The following is a 21,639-nucleotide window of genomic DNA, read 5'->3' on the forward strand; positions in this document are numbered from 1 at the left end:
GCAGTTCCATGGTCACCTGAGGATGGACAGGAGAGACACTCCACAAAGGAGCATAAGCAAAATTTGGGGGATGACAGATATGTTGATATCTTGACTACGATCATAGCTTCACAGCTGTACATGTGTCAAAATATTAAATTGTTATAATTTAAGCTTGTGCAGTTTACTATATGTCAATTGTACTTCAATAAATCTTAAAAAAAAAAAAGGCAAATCCTACCAAAGAATAATCTGCCTAACAGGCATTTTTCTCCAGACTACAGGACTCTTAAGGTCCTTCCAGATGAAAACCTCTGCAATTCAACTAGCATGTGAGGGATTACCCAAAGTACAGCCTATTGTACAATCTCTAAAGACAGAGTGCAAAATATGAACAAATCATTAAAAGGATTTCATGGTGTCACTTTAAAAAGAGAAGAATTGGGCTTTCCTGGTGACAAAGTGGATAAGAATCCACCTGCCACTGCAGGGGACACAGGTTTGTTTTCTGGTCTGGGAAGATTCTAAATGCTGTGAAGCGACAAAGCCTGTGAGCTGCAACTACTGAGCCCAAGCTTGTGTGCTGCAAATACTGAAGCCCATGCGCCCTAGAGCCTCCACACTACAACTACTGAGACCCACACGCTGCAACCAGTGAGCCTCCACACTACAACCACTGAGGCCACACGCTGCAACCACTGAGACCCACAAGCTGCAGCCACTGAGCCCACATGCTGCAGCTACTGAAGCCCAGGCACCTACTGTGCTCAGTAACAGGAACGACTGCAATGAGAAGCCTGCAAACGGCAACAAAGAGTATCCCTCCACTCACTCCAACTAGAGAAAGGCCATGTAAAGCAATGGGGACGCAGCGCAGCCAAAAAAGGGGGAAGAATTACACAGAAGGGAAAAAAATACTTAAGTAAAACACACAATGTCTCAGATATCACTTTCACTAGTAAGAAACTAATTCTATAGATGTCTCTGGTGGATTAAAAAAAAAATCTTAATTATGGTTATTTACTCCCATAAAAAGATTACTAGCAATGATGTTAGATTTATTTATGTTCACTAATCTGTCTCTTTGTGACTCCATGGACTGCCACCTACCCAGGCCCCTCTGGCACGGGATTCTTCAGGCAACAATACTGGAGTGGGTTGCCATTTCCTTTTTCAGGGGATCTTCCTGACCTAGGGATTGAACCTACATAGCCTGTGAAGAAGGCTGAGCACTGAAGAATTGATGCTTTTGAACTGTGGTGTTGGAGAAGACTCTTGAGAGTCCCTGGGACTGCAAGGAGATCCAACCAGTCCATTCTGAAGGAGATCAGCCCTGGGATTTCTTTGGAAGGAATGATACTGAAGCTGAAACTCCAGTACTTTGGCCACCTCATGTGAAGAGCTGACTCATTGGAAAAGACTCTGATGCTGGGAGGGATTGGGGGCAGGAGGAAAAGGGGACGACAGAGGATGAGATGGCTGGATGGCATCACTGACTCGATGGACGTGAGTTTGAGTGAACTCCGGGAGTTGGTGATGGACAGGGAGGCCTGGCGTGCTGCGATTCATGGGGTCGCAAAGAGTCGGACAAGACTGAGCAACTGAACTGAACTGAATCTGTTAGAATTAATGATATGTATTGTTAAACAAGTTAATTTTTCTAATAACTGTAAGCTTGAGAGCAGAATTTCAGATCTTATAATCCAAATTCAATCAAAGTAGGGGCTATTGTCTGTTCTAATTAAATACATTAAGAATAGAAAATTTTGAAATGAGAGCCCACACCAAAAACCTCATGTTCTCTGTCAGGGAAAGGTGGGAGGAAAGATCCAAAAAGCAGGGTGGGAATGCAGGCCATGCTTGCACTCACAACCTTTTCTTGCTCCCTTCCTCCTATATAGTTATGAACCTCAGCAGACAGATATGTGGGGCATGGTTTAGGAGATTTTGAAATACTTTGCTGTCAGCTGTTTCTGCCTAGCACAGGGCTTTACCAGAAAATCCCCAAACCATTTGTTGAACTGAATGGAAAATAAGTAAATGGGTCTGGGAAGGCATTTGGTCAGGAGATCGGGATTCGAATTCTGCCCTGACTAGACAGTAAGTTATATGACATTGGTTAAGTCACTTTTTTATTTTCATTTCCTCATCAGCAAAGTGAAAAGTGAGTGTATACAAACATGTGCACAGACACACACACACACACACAGTCTTGTCAGGTGAAATGTAAAGGATAGGAAATTTGCAGAATAGGAATGTTCTGTAATTCAGGCCAACTTACCAATAACTCAACACAACAAGCTTTTTTTAATGAGCTATCTTTGTCACCCAGAAACACTCAGATGCTTCAGATTCAAAGAATTAGTTTGGTCTCCACTTAGTAACAAAAGAGAGATTTAAAAACAAAGCTAATAGTTCCTGCCTTTGAAGAACTGACATTACAATTGGTGAGACAACCAAGACACAATGAAGCAGAACTACAAAGCGCAGTGACTTGGGCACTATGAGAGTTAAATTCAAGGATAATGGAAGCACTCAGGAAGAAACCTCAAAGTAAGCTCACTGGCTCACACTGGAGAAATCTGTCATGTGTACAGAAAATTATAAGGATTTTACAAAGAAAGCACCAGTGAGACAATGAAATCCAAGAGGCTGGGTTCTAAGTAGGACTAACCTAAGTTTCTCAAAATTAATCAGTAACTAGAGCAAATTATACCTCAAAGATAGTTTAAAACATCTTAGTAGAATCTTTTATGTAAGAGAAACCACACAAAAATCTGAGACTATTTTATTTGAAATGACTACAAATGGTATTTTTGCATGATTCTAAAACTAACAGAAATCGTTTTCTTTCCTAAGCCTATATATCAATTTTATTTATTGATTTTGGTACTTGCTTTGGTAGAAAACCCAATGATTTACTACCTGCATGCTTGCCCTACTATAATGAAAAAAAAGTTTTTTTTAAATCCTTCAAACAGGCAAAATGGAAAGTAGTGTTGTAAGTATCCATACATAAGGATTAAATATTAATATTTTAACCAAAGTCAAGAGCATTTTTGTCTTTTTCTCTACTTAAAACAGAGCATTAAAAAAAAGTGTGTATGTGTGTGTGTGTAGGAGAGGTGGGGACAGGACAGCTTCTTCCAGACTTCCTATGAGGTACTTACAGTGCTGATCACAATCAACTCTGGCAAAGACTACTTGATTTGCATTTGGGTATTCTTCCTTAATGACATTGGAAGCTTCCTCAAAAATTGGGTGCAACATCTGGCTGAAACGACACCTACGCACAGAAAAGGATACCAATTAAAACTGAAGAGTAGAAGCAATAAAATTTTATTTTTGTTGTTATCTGTTTATATTTAGTATTTATTATATGTACAATAAACAGAATTAACAATCACACTGTTAATTCAGGATTCCTGATGTCATTCATTGGAGATGAAAACAATTTGAAATTCAAAGACTATTCCATTTCAGACAAATAATTTAAAGATGATCTCTCACAAAGGCAATGAAACAAGTGTGAGATAAGTCCTCTAAAATGTATCTACTTGGATCTGTAATTACTAAGTCTCAGGCATTTATAAAGGAAATTAGCTTCTCTGAATAATGAACATATTTTTAGACTACAAAGTCTTTAAAATGATAAATTTATTGCAAATATTAGACTGATTCACCTGACAAGTTCAATCAAATCTCACAGGCAAGTTAATATGAAAATGGCATATGGTGTAGACCGAACTGTTTCCTCTCAAAATTTACCTCTCGTTCAAATAGGCTTTTGTATGTATAAGCTATTAAACATACTAAGTTCAGGAGCAAAATTTTTTTATTCTCAAAGGAGACTTCCTGTCCATGTTTTCTGTCTGTAGTTTTTTGCTCTGCCTTTACTTTTAAAAGGGGCCACAAACCCCACAATATTGTAGAAACATGAGACTTCTAATTCTGACTGCCCCTTGATCAAGCCAACTACTTCACAAATGTATCCTCTGAGTCATTAAAGGCACCTGATGAGAAAGAGAAGAATCAGAATCAGCACACAAACAGGTGGGCTAGAATGGTTATTTTCATATGAAAAAGGTATTGAGTGTTTATTAACAACAACAAGAACACAACTATAATTCCTACTATTGCTTCCAGAGCCCTTTTCCATCAAGAAAGGTACCTAAATGAAGCCTGTGAACTCTAATCCACATGTAATTAGATCAAAGAAAGAAAGTTTTAGTCACTCAGTCGTGTCTGCCTCTTTGCAACCCCATGGACTGTAGCCCACCAGGCTCCTCTGTCCATGGAATTCTCCAGGCAAGAATACTGGAGTGAGTAACCATTCCTTTCTCCAGGGGATCTTCTCAACCCAGGGATCGAACCTACATCTCCTGCATTGCAAGCAGATTCTTTACTGTCTGAGCCAGCGAAGTGCAATTAGGTCATACATATTAATTATAATTTAAGAAAAATATAAAGTCTATGACAGGATACAAACTTTATACTTCCTCCCTATTTCTCTTTGTATGTAACTCTTCTAGCCCACTCACCTGACTTCCTAAGGAGATGTCCTAGAAAATACCAAGGAGACACAATCTGTATCTTCAGTCTCTCGCTTTCAAGTGGCTCTTTCCTCTTCTAGCATTCTTAAATCTCTCCCATCTGGGATAGGTGGGTAGGGTCTGCAGACATCAGGGACCGTGTCTTATTCTGAGACTACATATTCTAATAAGCATTTCAGTAGATTTCTGTTAAATGAATAAATTGGTAGGATGGAGGAACTGGACAAGCTAGGGTCACAGGTTTCTGGGTTCCCACAGTTTGCTAAAGATAGGGTTCTAGAGGGCCAGGGAGGCAAGGGGTAAGGATTGCATGATGATTTCTTGAAGAAATTAGGATATGGCTTAGTAAAGAATCCTGACTTAAGGGCAAGAAAAGAGAGATATTAAGGGCTCCTTTCTGGATTGTCCAGTTTGTTGCTCAATAAGCACTTATACACAGATTCATGTTTAAAACAAGATCAGTTATAATACCAAAAGGTGAAAGGGGAAGATAAAATAAAACTTCAATTCCAATATAAAGTTACATTTACAAAAGTGACACAACCAAAGCAAATAGATCCATTAACAGGGTCTTGGAACTGTGGTGTTGGAGAGGACTCTTGTGAGTCCCTTGGACTGCAAGGAGATCCAACCAGTCCATTCTAAAGGAGATCAGTCCTGGGTGTTCTTTGGAAGGACTGATGCTAAAGCTGAAACTCCAATACTTTGGCCACCTCATGCGAAGAGCTGACTCATTGGAAAAGACTCTGATGCTGGGAGGGATTGGGGGCAGGAGGAGAAACGGACGACAGAGGATGAGATGGCTGGATGGCATCACCGACTCGATGGACATGAGTTTGGGTGAACTCCAGGAGTTGGTGATGGACAGGGAGGCCTGGAGTGCTGCAATTCATGGGGTCGCAAGGAGTCGGACACGACTGAGCGACTGAACTGAAGAGTCATCTGAATCCAATCTCCGTATCTAGTACTTGAAATCAACCCTTTACAAATCAACCAAATGGGGCAAAAGTCTTTGAGGGGACAATTTAAGGACACTTACTAGTATAACATGGGAAGGCAAAGAGTCGGACATGACTGAGTGACTGAACTGAACTGAACTAGTAGAGCTTAGTGGGAAAAAAAATAAGCTTCAGAGTCAGACATACTTGAGGTTAAATCCCAGTTCCACCACTTATTAGCCATATGACCTCTCTGAGCCTCAATTTCCTCAATCTAAAATGGAAATTATAATACCTACCTGGAGAGTAGTTCTGAGCATTAAAAACAATATATGTAAAGAACCTGGCACATAACAGCATTATTAAGTTCTACTGTGGTTTACTGTCCTTTCAGGTATATTTTTAGGCAACTCTGTTAGAGAATTCTTCCTTAAGCTGTGCCACATCTGTAACTCCCAAAGGGAACTCAGAATCCTGACTTTGAGGCCACGCAGTATAAGTCTAAGTCCTAAGTCAAGTTATCCACGTTTTTTTCCATTGAATAAAACACCATAAAACTTACGTATAACTCCAAGTATTTTTTGGTAATATGTTTCTCAAATAACTGCAGTTAGTCCACATTTTCAATCTGCTTTTTCACAACAGGGTTGGTGGCATGTTCTATTTCTCTTTCTTACAACACACAAAACCCCTCCATCAAGGTAACTGCATTCTACTGGGTTGGCCAAAAGTTAATTTGGGTTTTCTGCAACATCTTATGGAAAAACCCAAATGAACTTTTTGGTCAACCCAACAGTTTCAACTCTGCCACAATCTAGTCAGGTAAGTATGGGAAAATATTCCTCTGAATCTGTTTACTTTTAAAGTGGACTGAATTCAATAATTTTCTACCACATTCTGTGGTTAATGTTACATCTGCTGCTGCTGCTGCTGCTGCTAAGTCGCTTCAGTTGTGTCCGACTCTGTGCAACCCCATAGACGGCAGCCCACCGGGCTCCGCCGTCCCTGGGACTCTCCAGGCAAGAATACTGGAGTGGGTTGCCATTTCCTTCTCCAATGCATGAAAGTGAAAAGTGAAAGTGAAGTCGCTCAGTCATGTCCAACTCTTATTGACCCCATGGACTGCAGCCTACCAGGGTCCTCCACCCATGGGATTTTCCAGGTAAGAGTACTGGAATGGGGTGCCATCCTCTTCTCTGAATGTTACATCTGGACAATCCTAATTTACTTCGGAAACTGCTATCTTCTGTTGTACATTTTATAAATGGTATTTTCTCTGTATATCTTCAACATTCTACTAAAGTTCTTTAAATACAGATACTATATATTGTTGATCCAGTAAATATTTACTATGTACTTATCTGCCAACTGTCATGCAAAGTGCTTGGTGATTCATGTTGAAAAAAAGATAGATATGGTAACTTTTCACAAAGTTAATGATATAGGAGGGAGGCACCAACTAAACCGTGGCATACAAGTGTTATGACTGGCTAAGTATGCAGGGTTATGAGCAGATATAGAAAGGGTTCCTAACTGTACTTGAGAGTAGGGGTAGGGGCATGATGTAGGAAGGTGGCCTGGAGAAAGTGGCATCTAATCTAAGACTTGAAGGATGGTTCAGACTTAATGAAGTAAACAAGTGGGTAAGAGAAGAGAGATCCATTCAGACAGAGAAATACCATGATTAAAGGTCAGTGATGAAAGAGAGTATTACAGAAGCATAACAGAACAGAATATGGGAATGGAGAGGCAAGAGATACAGCAGCACAGGTAGGAAGGAACAGGGCCACCAGGGGCCTTCCAGGCCAAGCTAAGGGACTCACATAAAAGTAATGGAAAATATTTAAGGTTTTTAAGATGAGGTGTAAACTAATCTAATTTGCACTTTAGGAAAGACTACTCTGGCTTACTTTGCAGCAAAAGAATGGAGACGTATAAGACCAGAAGCAGAAGAAATAAACTAAGACTGTTAACAGATACCTAGGTAAAATGTAGGACTATGTGTGGCTTGAAGTAGGGGCAGAGGCACCTGCTAGGTGGTAAGCCGAAGAGGGTCATATAAGGTACAGACTGTCTGGGAATAAGGATGATGTGAGTTGTTTCAAACTTCTCTCCAGCTGAAGTGCCCCTCTTCCTATCCCCATGCCACATTCTTCAACATCTACAATATACTGTGCCCTTGTGCTCAATGCTGGGAACACTAAGAAAAACTTTATCTCTGCCCTCAAAACTGGTTTGCTGGAACACAGAGACTGAAGACAAAACAATGTAGTAGAATGTGGGACATAGGGAACTACGTGAACAGACAAGACAGAGTCCGATTCAGACAGGGAAAGGAGTCAAGGCTTCCTAGAAGTAGCAGTGGATGGTATGCGTTACAAAATATCAACATTATTTTTCCTTCTAAATCTGCCATACCCACATCCTCACCTCCAAACACTGCCTTACTTCCTCAGTAAGGAAAAATAGAGAACTGCAATATGTACATGTGTGTGTGCATGTGTGAGTGAGAGACTGAGAGACAAAGAGAGACAGACAGACTAAGACAGAAATCTGAATTATTCTGTAGCCTGCTTTTATTTTAAAATGTGGGATGACGGAATCAGTATATTTTCTCTCTTAAAACAAATGCTCACCAAATTAAGTTGCTTCATCTGTAAATAAATGAACCTGAATTATTAATTTTGTTTATGGAGTATTGTCTTACAGAAGAAAGAGGCTTCCCTACTTACTCCTTTCTAGCAAAGAAAAATCACCTCTAGAAAGTTAAAAGCAAAAAAACAAAATAACCCCAAAACCCTTAATGATGTACCCCTCCCCGCCAAAATAAGATATTACTTACCAATCAGCATAAAAATTTACTAAAGCAACATCAGCATTGTCTGAAATTGAAAAACAAAACCAAATAATCTAAGTTACTTATGTCTACATAATTATGACATAATTCAAGATAATGGTTTTTATCATAGCCTTTTCTATTTTAAAGGCTCAAGAAAAATACACAGTAACTATTAAGTTATCTCTCACTCAGAAACCTGTACATAGCATCAAAAATGGCTTACATAATTTGTGGGAGCCCCTACTCCTTTTCTCTACATCCACCATCTTAATACCTCCACTGAATGAATATAAAATAAACAGAGAATCAAGCTCAGATCAGGCAAGTAAGCTACTAAATAGCCTACTCTCATAAAAAGTGAAGTGGAGTGATCTGGATTTTATTAATCCATTTTTTGACCTTCCACATTCATGAATAACTGAGAATTAGCTCTGCAAATATTGCATTGGCCAAAAAGTTCATTTGGTTTTTCCTTAAGATGTTACCGAAAAACCCAAACTTTTTGGCCAACCAATAAACTCCTATTGCAGAGAACAGACTTGTATAAGTAAGCTATTTCTAAAACTCAGATGCCACCTAGTAGCAACAAGTAATCTACAAATAACAGTGTTGCGTAAGATGTACCTTTTCTGGTTCCTACCCGTTTAACATTTATTCTCTGTTGCAAAATATAACTCAGTATTATTTGCATATCCAGATGTGAAGACAGGAGAAAGGTATCTGTTCCTTTTGCCTAAATCTAACAAAAACTCAGTACTCAGTAAACTGCATGCACGCGCACGCGCGCACACACACACACACACAAATCATACCCACAAAGATATTCTAGAATGTGAAAGATGAAAGGAGTGAAGATGATTTGCGAGTTTCAATTCTCTTTTTCCTTTTTTACTTAATAACTTTGAGGCATTTTCTGTCCATGTACTATTCACTGACACAGTGTGGTTCTCGATCTGTGGTTCCTGGAACCAGAAGCACCAGCATCACACTGCAACTTGCAGAAATGCAAATTCTTAGGTTGGGTCTAGCGATTTCTATCAGGAACTGGGGGCAGGCCTATCAATACTGGTATTATAAGTCCTCCATGTGACACTGATATAGGCTAAAGTTTATCTCAAGAAATCCCACAATGTGGGAATAGACTTTCTAGCATTTAAAACCAGTTCCAAGGAAACAAGACAACATATGATGGTCAATGAATAATGCTTTTATCTCTCATTATTTTTAGTTTTGCTCAAATCAGTGGGTGAAATGAAATATTAAAAAAAAAAAAGACATCATTTATCCACAGTACATTTTCTTAAATCTCCTAAGTTGTGATTTTCCGATTAACCACATTTTCACCTTCCCTCTACTTCTTTTAAAAACAAGAAGAAATGTCTTCCCCCAAATTATTTGAATCTACAATCACACTGTCAACAAACAAGCAAAAATACTTACTAAACTTAATTGGATCAATGACAAAGAGATCAGAGTACATGATATAGTTAAAAGCTAAAAAATACACATATACAAAAAAATTGTAGACTGTGTCCTAAGGTCATTAACATAATACTGCATAGTGGAAACTGCTGGTCTTTAAGCCACAAAATACTCTAAGAGTGGTATTTATGACAAGGCAAAGAAACAAAACAAGACTAAAAGTTTACCTGTAACACAGGAAAGCAGATTTACACATTTTAAGGAATTTTACCAAAACTAAAATGAAAAGTGCTTAGTTAAATACATATGCACACAGACACACATACACACACACAGACACTATGGAATTAATCAGAATGCTGGCTCCTCAACTGTTTTAGGTAACTGAGATTTTATTTTGTTTTTGTATATAAACTAATTCTTAATAGAAAAGAAAGTATACTTTAAAAATACGAAGGTACTTACTTAAAATGTCATCTATATTCTCTGTATCAAGACTTATTATTTCAGCTGTTACAGGAGTAAAAACCGAAGTTACCTGGAAATTTAAAAAATGCAAAAATTAATAAATGTTTCTACAAAAGGCAAATGATGCTAAAAGTCTAAAAAGAAAATTCACAAACTAAGTTGGTTCCACTAGTTACAAAATTACCAGTTGGTTTTAATCTTTATTATCTACTCTAACTCTTCATGGGATCACTGAAATAGCAGTACAACTTCTCAAGCCTGGAAACGGGGTTCAACAGATTTCCTATACTTCTTTCTAAATACATAAAAGAAACTGTTTCTAAACAATTTTCAAAATTAAAAATGTACTCTTTTAAATTAATATTCTCAACAACTTTATCTCTGCTGCCACTAGAAAAAAAATTGCCAGATTATTAACAGTCTTGAAATAATATAAAACCGAGGCTAAGTTTGCTGATTCTAACCCACCATGCTTCTAAGACAGAACAAAATACTGAAAAGAATTCAAGAAAGACTTTTCAAAATGTTAACCAAAAGCCCTTCTTGCCTGGTCTTCGAATGCAGGTGGTTTAACAATGTGAAGGTGAGAGGCTATAAAGAAGAGAGTAAGAGTAGGTAAAATAAGTGTATCCACTTTAACATGTCTAAGACACTAAATTCAAAGAAAATTTCAGATTGCCATCTACAAAACGAAGAAAAGGCATGATTTTAAACTAAACTAACAACTGCTTACTTAGGTTTTAAGAAGTTGTATTATTTAAAAAGTAATGTCATCTCACACGCTAGTAAAGTAACGCTCAAAATTCTTCAAGCCAGGCTTTAGCAATACGTGAACCATGAACTACCAGATGTTCAAGCTGGTTTTAGAAAAGGCAGAGGAACCAGAGATCAAATTGCCAACATCCTCTGGATCATCGAAAAAGCAAGAGAGTTCCAGAAAAACATCTATTTCTGCTTTACTGACTATGCCAAAGCTTTTGACTGTGTGGCTCACAAGAAACTGTGGGAAATTCTGAAAGAGATGGGAATACCAGACCATCTGACCTGCCTCTTGAGAAACCTGTATGCAGGTCAAGAAGCAACAGTTAGAACTGGACCTGGAACAACAGACTGGTTCCAAATAGGAAAAGGAGTATGTCAAGGCTGTATATTGTCACCCTACTTATTTAACTTATATGCAGAGTACATCATGAGAAACGCTGGGCTGGAGGAAGCACAAGCTGGGATCAAGACTGCCGGGAGAAATATCAATAAACTCAGATATGCAGATGACACCACCCTTATGGCAGAAAGCAAAGAAGAACTAAAGAGCCTTTGATGAAAGTGAAAGAGGAGAGTGAAAAAGTTGGCTTAAAGCTCAACATTCAGAAAACGAAGATCATGGCATGTGGTTCCATCACTTCATGGCAAATAGATGGGGAAACAGTGGAAACAGTGTCAGACTTTATTTTTCTGGGCTCCAAAATCACTTCAGATGGTGACTGCAGCCATGAAATGAAAAGACGCTTACTCCTTGGAAGCAAAGTTATGACCAACCTAGATAGCATATTCAAAAGCAGAGACATTACTTTGCCAACAAAGGTCAGTCTAGTCAAGGCTATGGTTTTTCCAGTAGTCATATATGGATGTGAGAGTTGGACTGTGAAGAAAGCTGAGCCGAAGAATTGATGCTTTGGAACTGTGGTGTTGGAGAAGACTCTTGAGAGTCCCTTGGACTGCAAGGAGATCCAACCAGTCCATTCTAAAGGAGATCAGTCCTGGGTGTTTTTTGGAAGGACTGATGCTAAAGCTGAAACTCCAGTACTTTGGCCACCTCATGCGAAGAGCTGACTCATTGGAAAAGACTCTGATGCTGGGAGGGATTGGGGGCAGGAGGAGAAGGGGACGACAGAGGATGACATGGCTGGATGGCATCACCGACTCGATGGACATGAGTCTGAGTGAACTCCGGGAGTTGGTGATGGACAGGGAGGCCTGGCGTGCTGCAATTCATGGGGTCGCAGAGTCGGATATGACTGAGCCACTGAACTGAACTGAATGTTTAGTCTATTTTATTTTTAGGTTCCATCTTTAATACACTATGTGTTTTTATCTTTGTTTCTGCACTCAAAGTTTACTTCTAATGGAGAAACAAGCATTAAGTAACAAGGACAAAATCAAACAAATCATGTATGGCATCAAATTCAATAAGCAATTTGATAATATACAATGAGTGAAAGACAGATGTTTCAGCATCATATTTGGTGAGATTGGTGAACAAGTCCATGAAAAATAAACTCAACCAAGGAATGAATACATACAAAAATCAGCATAGAGGATAAAGGGAGAAATTGAGTATTTGATTTCAAAAAGAGACACACATCTGCTTTGGCAGCAAGCTGTAAGAAAAAGTTTGAAACATTACCTATGGCCCAAAAGTACAAACAGGACTGTGCATGTTGATGTGCATTAGTCCTTCCAATGAATATTCAGGACTGATTTCCTTTAGGATTGACTAGTTTGATCTCCTTGCAGTCTGAGGGACTCTCAGGAGTCTTCTCCAGCACCACAATTTGAAAGCATCAATTCTTCGGCACTCTGCCTTCTTTATGGTCCAACTCTCACAACCATACATAACTACTGGAAAAACCCTAGTTTTGACTACATGGAACTTTGTTGGCAAAGTGTTGTCTCTGTTTTTTAATATACTGTCTAGGTTTGTCATAGTCTTCTTTCCAAGGAGGAAGTGTGTCTTAATTTCATGGCTGCAGTCACCATCTGCAATGACTTTGGAGCCCCCCCAAAATAAAATCTGTCACTGCTTTCATTTTTTCCCCCATCTATTTGCCATGAAGTGATGGGACCAGATGCGACACTCTTAGTTTTCTGAATGTTGAGTTTTAAGCCAGCTTTTTCACTCTCTTCTTTCACTCTCATCAAGAGGCCCTTTAGTGCCCCTTCACTTTCTGCCTTTAGAGTGCTATCATCTGTATATCTGAGATTGCTGATATTCCTCCCGACAGTCTTAAGTCCAGCTTAAGCTTCATCCAGCCTAGCATTTTGCATGATGTACTCTGCATGTAAGTTAAATAAGCAGGGTTGACAATATATAGCCTTGACATACTCCTTTCCTAATTTTGAACCGGTCTGTTGTCCCATGTCTGGTTCTAACTGTTGCTTCTTGACCTGCATACAGGTTTCTCAGGAGGCAGGGAAGGTTGTCTGGTATTTCCATTTCTTTCAGAATTTTCCACAGTTTATTGTGATCCACACAAAGACTTTAGTATAGTTTTTAGTATATGTTTTATGTTTATATGTTTTATATTTATATGTTTAGTATATGTTTTAGTATAGACTTTAGTATATGTTTTTCTGGAACTTCCTTGCTTTCTCCATGATCCAATGAATTGTTGGCGATTTGATTTCTGGTTCCTCTGCCTCCTCGAAATCTGCTTGTACATCTGGAAGTTCTTGGTTGCTGAAGCCTAGCTTGAAGGATCTTGAGCATAACCTTGCTAGCACATGTGAAATGAGCGAACTCGTGTGATAGTTTGAACATTCTTCGGCATTGGAATGTAAACTGACCTTTTCCAGTCCTGTGGCCACTGCTGAGTTTTCCAAATTTGCTGGCATACTGAGGGTAACACTTAAACAGCATCATCTTTTAGGATTTGAAACAGCTCAGCTGGAATTCCATCACCTCCACTAGCTTTGTTCGTAGTAATGCTTCCTAAGGCCCACTTGACTTCATACTCCAGGATGTCTGGCTCGAGGTGAGTGAGCACACCATCGTGGTTATCTGGTTATCATGAAGACCTTTTCTGCATAGTTCTTCTGTGTATTCTTACCACTTTTTCTTAATCTCTTGTGCTTCTGTTAGGTCCTTAACATTTCTTTACCATGCCCATTCTTGCATGAACTATTACCTTGATATCTCTAATTTTTTTGAAGAGATCTCTAGTCTTTCCCTGTTTCAGATTCTTTTTCCATATAAGCCATTACAGAGTATTGAGTAGAGTTCCCTGTGCTACGCATTAGGTATTTATTTGTTATCTTTTTTTTTTTTCCCCCAATTCTTTTTTGTTTTTTTTGGCCATGCAGTGTGGCATGTGGGATTCTTAGTTTCCTGATCAGAGATCAAACCCATGTCCCCTGCAGTGGAAGTGGAGCATCCTGACCACCGTACCACAAGAAATTCCCTTAGTTATCTATTTTACATCTAGTAGTATATATATGTCAATCCCAGTCTCCCAATTATCTTCCCCTGCCCTCCTGGTAACCATAAGTTTGTTTTCTACATCTGTGACTCTATTTCTGTTTTGTATAAGCAATGTCATATGATCTTCATCTTTCTCTGTCTGACTTATTTTACTTCGTGTGACAATCTCTAGGTCCATCCATGTTGGGGCAATTGGCACTGCTTCATTCTTTTCATGGCTGAGTAATATTCCATTGTATACATGCACCACATCTTCATCCATTCCTCTGTCAATGGATATTTAAATTGCTTCCATTTGATATCTGGACAGTTTTTGGTTCAATCCTGTTTATGTGTGGAAATCCATTCACTGAACCACTGCTCTTTATCAAATGACAACTAACATTAGACCCTGGATCAAGGTACCAAAGACATTCTTCTGCTTGCTCATTTCACGGATGCTTTTGGTACTCACAACAGTTACAATTTAAAATTTTATAATTCACCAACAGTCAGTTTCTAAGTAATATAAAGACACATACTGATGTAGCTAAATAAGCCCATAATTATTTGAAATACTTCTATAAATTCATTCTTTTCTTAGAAAAAGCCTGAGAATACTACTAGTCTTATTTTCAAGTTACCATACCAGTAGTTAATAGCTGACATTATTTCTGTTCAGTTCAGTTCAGTCGCTCAGTCATGTCTGACTCTGCAACCCCATGAATCGCAGCACGCCAGGCCTCCCAACCAATAAATTATACTCTCCTAAAGGCAAGCCAGATAATTTAAAATCCCTGAATATTTTACTTATATACTAATCTCACTATTTTCAATACCTTGAAAATCAACTGGAAAGCTCAGATTTCCCTCACTAGTCATTACTTACTACCCATACCACAATTAACAAATCTTTCCCCACATCAGTGTATGACTAGCTCTAGACAACTGTATAAACTTTTTGAAGATAAACTGAGGCACATTAAAATGTTTAAGGATGTATGAGCAGAAATAAATTTGAATCACACAGCATCCAATCTAGCAGAGAGAAGAGCTTCAAGGAGTTGTACAAAATGAAAGACTCTTATAGGCAGAGTGGAGAAGGAACAAAGACATTATACTAGGCAAAGGAAAAAAAAGTTGGTTGGTTATTGCAAATTTACTTTCCTTTAGAGGATGGTAGTGGGTCTATCTGGCAGATCACCTAACAATTGCTAATCAGATGACTCCTGATTGACTGGTTTAGAGTTCATTTCTGGAAGAGCCTCAACTGTAATTAAGTGAAGCCATGGTTGGTGATGTGGAGCTTAGCAAAATAACTCCACTTGGGGTCTGTGGTCTTGTTTCTAACAACAGTATTGATACAGCAAGATTTTAGAATGGATTGTATGTTGAAAAAAATGCAAGAGATCACATAAAAATATCATAGAGCAACAAAGCTGGTCATTTTCAAAGTCAAGTCAAGTCATTAAATAACTCAGTAGTCACTGACAGTGTCTGCTAGGTGCTGAGGGCACAAAAGCATAAGGCATAATTTTTGAAGACTTAGTCACCGCCCATCAAAATACATGTTTACAGAGAAGCATATGCTTCAAAAATGGGCTTCCTTGGCTTACACAGCTGAAGATCATGATCATATCTGTGTGACTCACTTTTTTCTCCAGTTCTTACCGCCACCACTAGTTTGAGAGCTCTTGAGATAGAGCGTGCATATTATGCCTTATGCTTTTGTGCCCTCAGCACCTAGCAGACACTGTCAGTGACTACTGAGTTATTTAATGACTTGACTTTGATAATGACCAGCTTTGTTGCTCTATGATATTTTTATGTGATCTCTTGCATTTTTTTCAACATACAATCCATTCTAAAATCTTGCTGTATCAATACTGTTGTTAGAAACAAGACCACAGACCCCAAGTAGAGTTATTTTGCTAAGCTCCACATCACCAACCATGGCTTCACTTAATTACAGTTGAGGCTCTTCCAGAAATGAACTCTAAACCAGTCAATCAGGAGTCATCTGATTAGCAATTGTTAGGTGATCTGCCAGAATAGCCAGGACATGGAAGCAACCTAGATGTCCATCAGCAGATGAATGGATAAGAAAGCTGTGATACATATACACAATGGAGTATTACTCAGCCATTAAAAAGAATACACTTGAATCAGTTCTAATGAGGTGGATGAAACTGGAGCCTATTATACAGAGTGAAGTAAGCCAGAAGGAAAAACATAAATACAGTATACTAACGCATATATATGGAATTTAGAAAGATGGTAACAATAACCCGGTGTACGAGACAGCAAAAGAGACACTGATGTATAGAACAGTCTTATGGACTCTGTGGGAGAGGGAGAGGGTGGGAAGATTTGGGAGAATGGCATTGAAACATGTAAAATATCATGTAAGAAACGAGTTGCCAGTCCAGGTTCGATGCACGATACTGGATGCTTGGGGCTAGTGCACTGGGACGACCCAGAGGGATGGTATGGGGAGGGAGGAGGGAGGAGGGTTCAGGATGGGGAACACATGTATACCTGTGGCGGATTCATTTTGATATTTGGCAAAACTAATACAATTATGTAAAATTAAAAAAAAAATAAACTTAATTGCTTTTTACAAGCTAGAGAGTGACAAAAATTAGGCACAATCAATTTGGCTGTATTAAGCAGATAACTATTACATAAGAAGCATAGTGCCAATGAGCATGCAACTGCTAAGACAGATTCTGCTAACAGCTGTGTTTAAGGGGGCCCAAAGCAAGAACACTGTCTCTGACCCAGTAATCTCTCCTCACTGTAGGGTGTAAGGGAGGCAATTTATCATTAACATTTCTATTAATACACAGTATGAAGGGAAAGACAGGTTGTTTATTTGAATTGTTAGCAAGCCCCACTAGTCTGACAAATTGTTTCTTTTCATGTCAGCCATGGGCAGAAACAAGATTCTCCTGGGGAAACATCTTTATGTGTCAACTGCTATAGTGCTTAAGTAAAATACAGACAAGTAGCTCTAAATCAGGAAAGAAGGACAAAAATAATTTTTTTTAATTTACACTTTAAGTTAACTTTTAATTTTTTCTTGAAGAAACAACAAAAGCCTACATAGAAATCTTCAATAGATCTTAATAGTCCTGGAGAATTTAGCCTCTAATGATGAAATATTACAACATATGTAAATATACAGACACAAATTTCTGAAATATTTTACAAATTGGTCATTCTCTCCAGTTCATTAGCTCATTTTCTTGCGAAGAAAATTAAAAAGCATTGCCAATCATCTTATGTTGGTTGTAAGCTCAAGCTTAAGCAAGTTAAAGGATATATTGTATAACACAGGAAATACAGCCAGTATTTTGCAGTAACTGTAAATGGAAAGTAGCCTCTCAAACTGTATAACATTTTTTTTAAATTAATAAATAGGAGATTCTTCTTCAGCAAGTAAAGAATATTTTCTTCATTAGATGGTTTTTAAATACTGAGACATCTTTGGGAACTGAAACGCTTGCCTTTCCTTTAATGTCTCTGTACCCTTTATGGCCACCCAACTGGCTGGTGAAACCAGTGCACTAGCTGTATTTCCACAGCAATTTTTAAGCCACTCAGTAGCCAGTTACTTTTCTCTTTTCCACTACTGCATAATCAATCCTTCAAAGATTAATTCCTTCTTCCATATTGCTTTGTCTGGTTTTCCTGGCAGAAAATGCCTTTCCCCACTGCCTCGAAAAGCCCAACCTGCTCTGCAAGCATAGAAAAAGGACAAATGTAGGTTACGGAAATGGGAGTTACTGCAAAATTAAAATTCTCTCTAGATTAGATATAAATTTTAAAAAAGATACAATGAAAAGTTAGTTACATGATTTTAAAAAAAGTATTTTGGAAATAAATCTTGGGAAGATTTATTATTTACCTTCTCTCAACGTGAGGTCAAACTTACTGTTACAGTGTTAACATGTAAAAATGCTATAATACTAATACATATAAAATGCTCTGGCACTCACTGCTAAGCCCTAATGCAATTCCTCTTTCGAAAAAAACATTAACTGAACAAGATGTCAACCAAACAGGATCTTCTTTAGAAGTACAACTAACATCAATAATAACACATGTTGGAAGTGAACTATTAAAATTCTCAGCATAATTTTTAAAATAAATAAACACATTTTCCTAGTACATTAAAACCATTTGAGTGGTTACTATTTGAAAAGAGCCTTAAATGACACTCCCTGAATCAGTATCTCCCTTCAATCCAACCTACCCACAGAGTCCAGACTAAATCTTTTTGAATTCTGCTTTGCATGTATCGATTCCTCTGCCCCTAAAAAAAAAAAAAAAATCTCCAATGGTTTTTCACTGTCTACAGCATAAAAGCCTAACTCCTTAGCTTGCATTTAGGATCATTCACAAAGTACCTACACTAGCATTCCTAACAGAGAAGGCAATGGCACCCCACTCCAGTACTCTTGCTTGGAAAATCCCATGGACGGAGGAGCCTGTTAGGCTGCAATCCATGGGGTCGCTAAGAGTTGGACACGACTGAGCGACTTCACTTTCACTTTTCACTTTCATGCATTGGAAAAGGAAATGGCAGCCCACTCCAGTGTTCTTGCCTGGAGAATCCCAGGGACGGGGGAGCCTGGTGGGCTGCCGTCTATTGGGTCGCACAGAGTCGGACACCACTGAAGTGACTTAGCATAGCATTCCTAAATCACATCATACTGCTTCCCATTCATATTCTATACTCCAAGTAACATGAAGCATAGTTAACACTGACCATACATTCTAGTTGGTCAGATACTCTATGTTGCTTGAGACAAATCCAGTATATGCTTTTTGCCCTGGAATATTATTAATAGCACCACTCTCTTTCAGAAGGGTCCCAGTTTGGACAATAAATTATATATTATACATGGTCAGCCCATTTGTAGTAGACTCTTGGTAACTGGGAGCAACTGTAACTATCTCTTTACAAATCCTAAATTATTAATAAGCATTAATAATGTCCTCCCATATAACATGCAGTAAAATGAGAGTAGAATGAGAGATGAATAGGGAAAAATAAAGATGGACCAAGATATGAATGCTAAGCTAAACCAATCACTAGCCTTAGGCACTGACTTGAAACATTGGGTTCTTAGGAAGGGGATAAAATTGGTAAAATCAGTAACTTAGAAAAATTATTATATGACTGCTCAAGGATCATTCACAAATGGTCCAAATCCTCTAAGCTACAAATCCAAGAATGCAAGGGGTCTTCAGTGTTTGCAGTTCCTAAAATGTGACATCTTAGTCTCTTGCTTCCATACTTTGCACATGTAGCTTCCTCTGCTTGAAACAGCTAGGAAAGCATTTAGTTTTCAAGACCCAGTTCAAATGCTATCTTCTCTATGAAGGCTTTCCTGATGATCCCAGACAAGAATAATTAATTTCTCTCTCCTCTGAAGCTCCAGAACACTTTCTTAGGTTGTTAACATATTAATTTTTCACACAGATTATTTGTTCTACCTTACCTCCTATAGGAGATGTTCAGTACCTTGAAAGTAGAGATTGTACCTTATTCCACTTTGTACCCCACACAACACCTACTACGGTACCTACCAGTACATAATGATTACTCATATATGTACTAAGTGAATGAATGGGCAGATCGTGATAATAAACTGAGAATTTAGAGGTAGGGTGTTAGAAGTGAGAACCAAGGAAAAGGGGTTCACAAATGGGAATAGTCAATAAACATTTTTAACATGTTGGAGAAAAATAAGGTTATCAAATAAGTCTATTTTAAAATTTGTTTTTAATAATGTAATGATGAAAAGCACAACACTAGGTGATGATACACACACTCAGATTTAGAAGGATACTCAGAAGTGATCTTTCTACTTACTACAGAAACCCCTTGCTATTGCTGTCTTTGAGCTGTCACAAATCCCTAGTAATACCTTCTTCCAGTTCCCTCAGCTATTCCCTGGCATGACTTCCAGACACTTCAGCACAGAGAATGTTCACACTTACAAATAGCTATGCTACAATAGTGGATAAAAACCCAATATGTCTTGTATTGTTCCATTTTAAGGCTGTTAATTCAGTCATGAAAATAAATGATTTGGGACTTTCAGGACCAGAAGCTAATACAGTTTAATACCAGGCAGAAGAGGTTATTAAATATTTCTTTTGGCAAGATTTATAGTAACAAAAGCATTTCCTCGGCCTTACTGTGTTTTATTAGAATATCTTAGTAAATGAGTTTAGAAAACAGAAAGTATTTCCAGTGATTGAGTTTGTCTTATAGCCCAATGACTTCAAACTTTGCATTCAAACAGTGGTCCCTGAACCAGCAAAGTGGCATCATGGAAGAGCTGGGGAGAAATGCAGGCCCCACCCCACCTACTGAAGCATAATCTCCAGTTTTATAAGATCTCCTAGTGACTCTGTTCATATTAAAGATGAAGTACCATGGCCTTAGACAACAAGTTTTGACTCTGCAAACAAGCAAGTAAATTCATTTTAAATCATGTACAACATTTTTTGGCCCTCAAATGTGAATACAGTAAGCTCATTCATGAAAATTTTGTATTGACATGCAAATTACCGATTTTAGAGAAATGGGAAACTAAAATCTCATTAGAAATCTACATTGATGTTAATTTTTAGAAGTATGTCCTGCTTGAATAGATATTTCTACACAAAAAATAGAAGCTTCAGTAGAGGATATATCTTCTCTATGGCATTACTGTTCTCAACTGCCATTACATGTGCGAGGAATTCTGCAGTAACAGCTTATTGTATTTTTGCTGAATCTTTCATTTACCCGCCTTCCTACTGGGAGATTCTCAAAGCCCTTCACAAACTACGTGTCTCCTACGCGTGCTAAGTTGCTTTAGTCGTATCCAACTCTGTGTGACCCCATGGACTGTAGCCTGCCAGGTTCCTCTGTCCATGGGATTCTCAAGGCAAGAATACTGGAATGGGCTGCCATTTCCTCCTCCAGGGGATCTTCCCAAATCAGGGATCAACCCACGTCTCTCAAGTCTCCTGCTATGGCAGGCAGGTTCTTTACTACTGGCACCACCTAGGACACCTGTGTGTCTCCTATAGCAAGAAACAAGTAATGTACCAGGCACAAGGTTCCTTCTATTTATGATCCAGATTTTGACAAATCAGCCTCCCACCGGAAGTGCCAATGCCATGGGACCAGAGCGCTTCTCCTCCCTGGGGCCAGTGCTCTCTCTCTCAGTTTTGCATTAAGCTGGCAGGCAGCAGAAA

The 21,639-nt window shown here is 38.5% G+C and overlaps 1 protein-coding gene across 1 annotated transcript in view; it reads right to left on the reverse strand.

Moving 5' to 3' along the window:
- Positions 1-21,639, reverse strand: part of ERP44 (endoplasmic reticulum protein 44) — a 96,784-nt gene that overhangs the window by 42,391 nt on the left and 32,754 nt on the right. Inside the window, exons 2-4 of the mRNA XM_005897023.3 lie at positions 10,197-10,269; positions 8,313-8,352; positions 3,150-3,265 (exon numbers count right to left, since the gene is read on the reverse strand). Coding sequence (XP_005897085.1) covers positions 3,150-3,265; positions 8,313-8,352; positions 10,197-10,269 — 229 coding nt within the window. The remainder of the gene's footprint in view (positions 1-3,149; positions 3,266-8,312; positions 8,353-10,196; positions 10,270-21,639) is intronic.

The sequence above is a fragment of the Bos mutus genome, chromosome 8 (assembly GCF_027580195.1).
Source record: "Bos mutus isolate GX-2022 chromosome 8, NWIPB_WYAK_1.1, whole genome shotgun sequence".
Taxonomy (NCBI): domain Eukaryota; kingdom Metazoa; phylum Chordata; class Mammalia; order Artiodactyla; family Bovidae; genus Bos; species Bos mutus.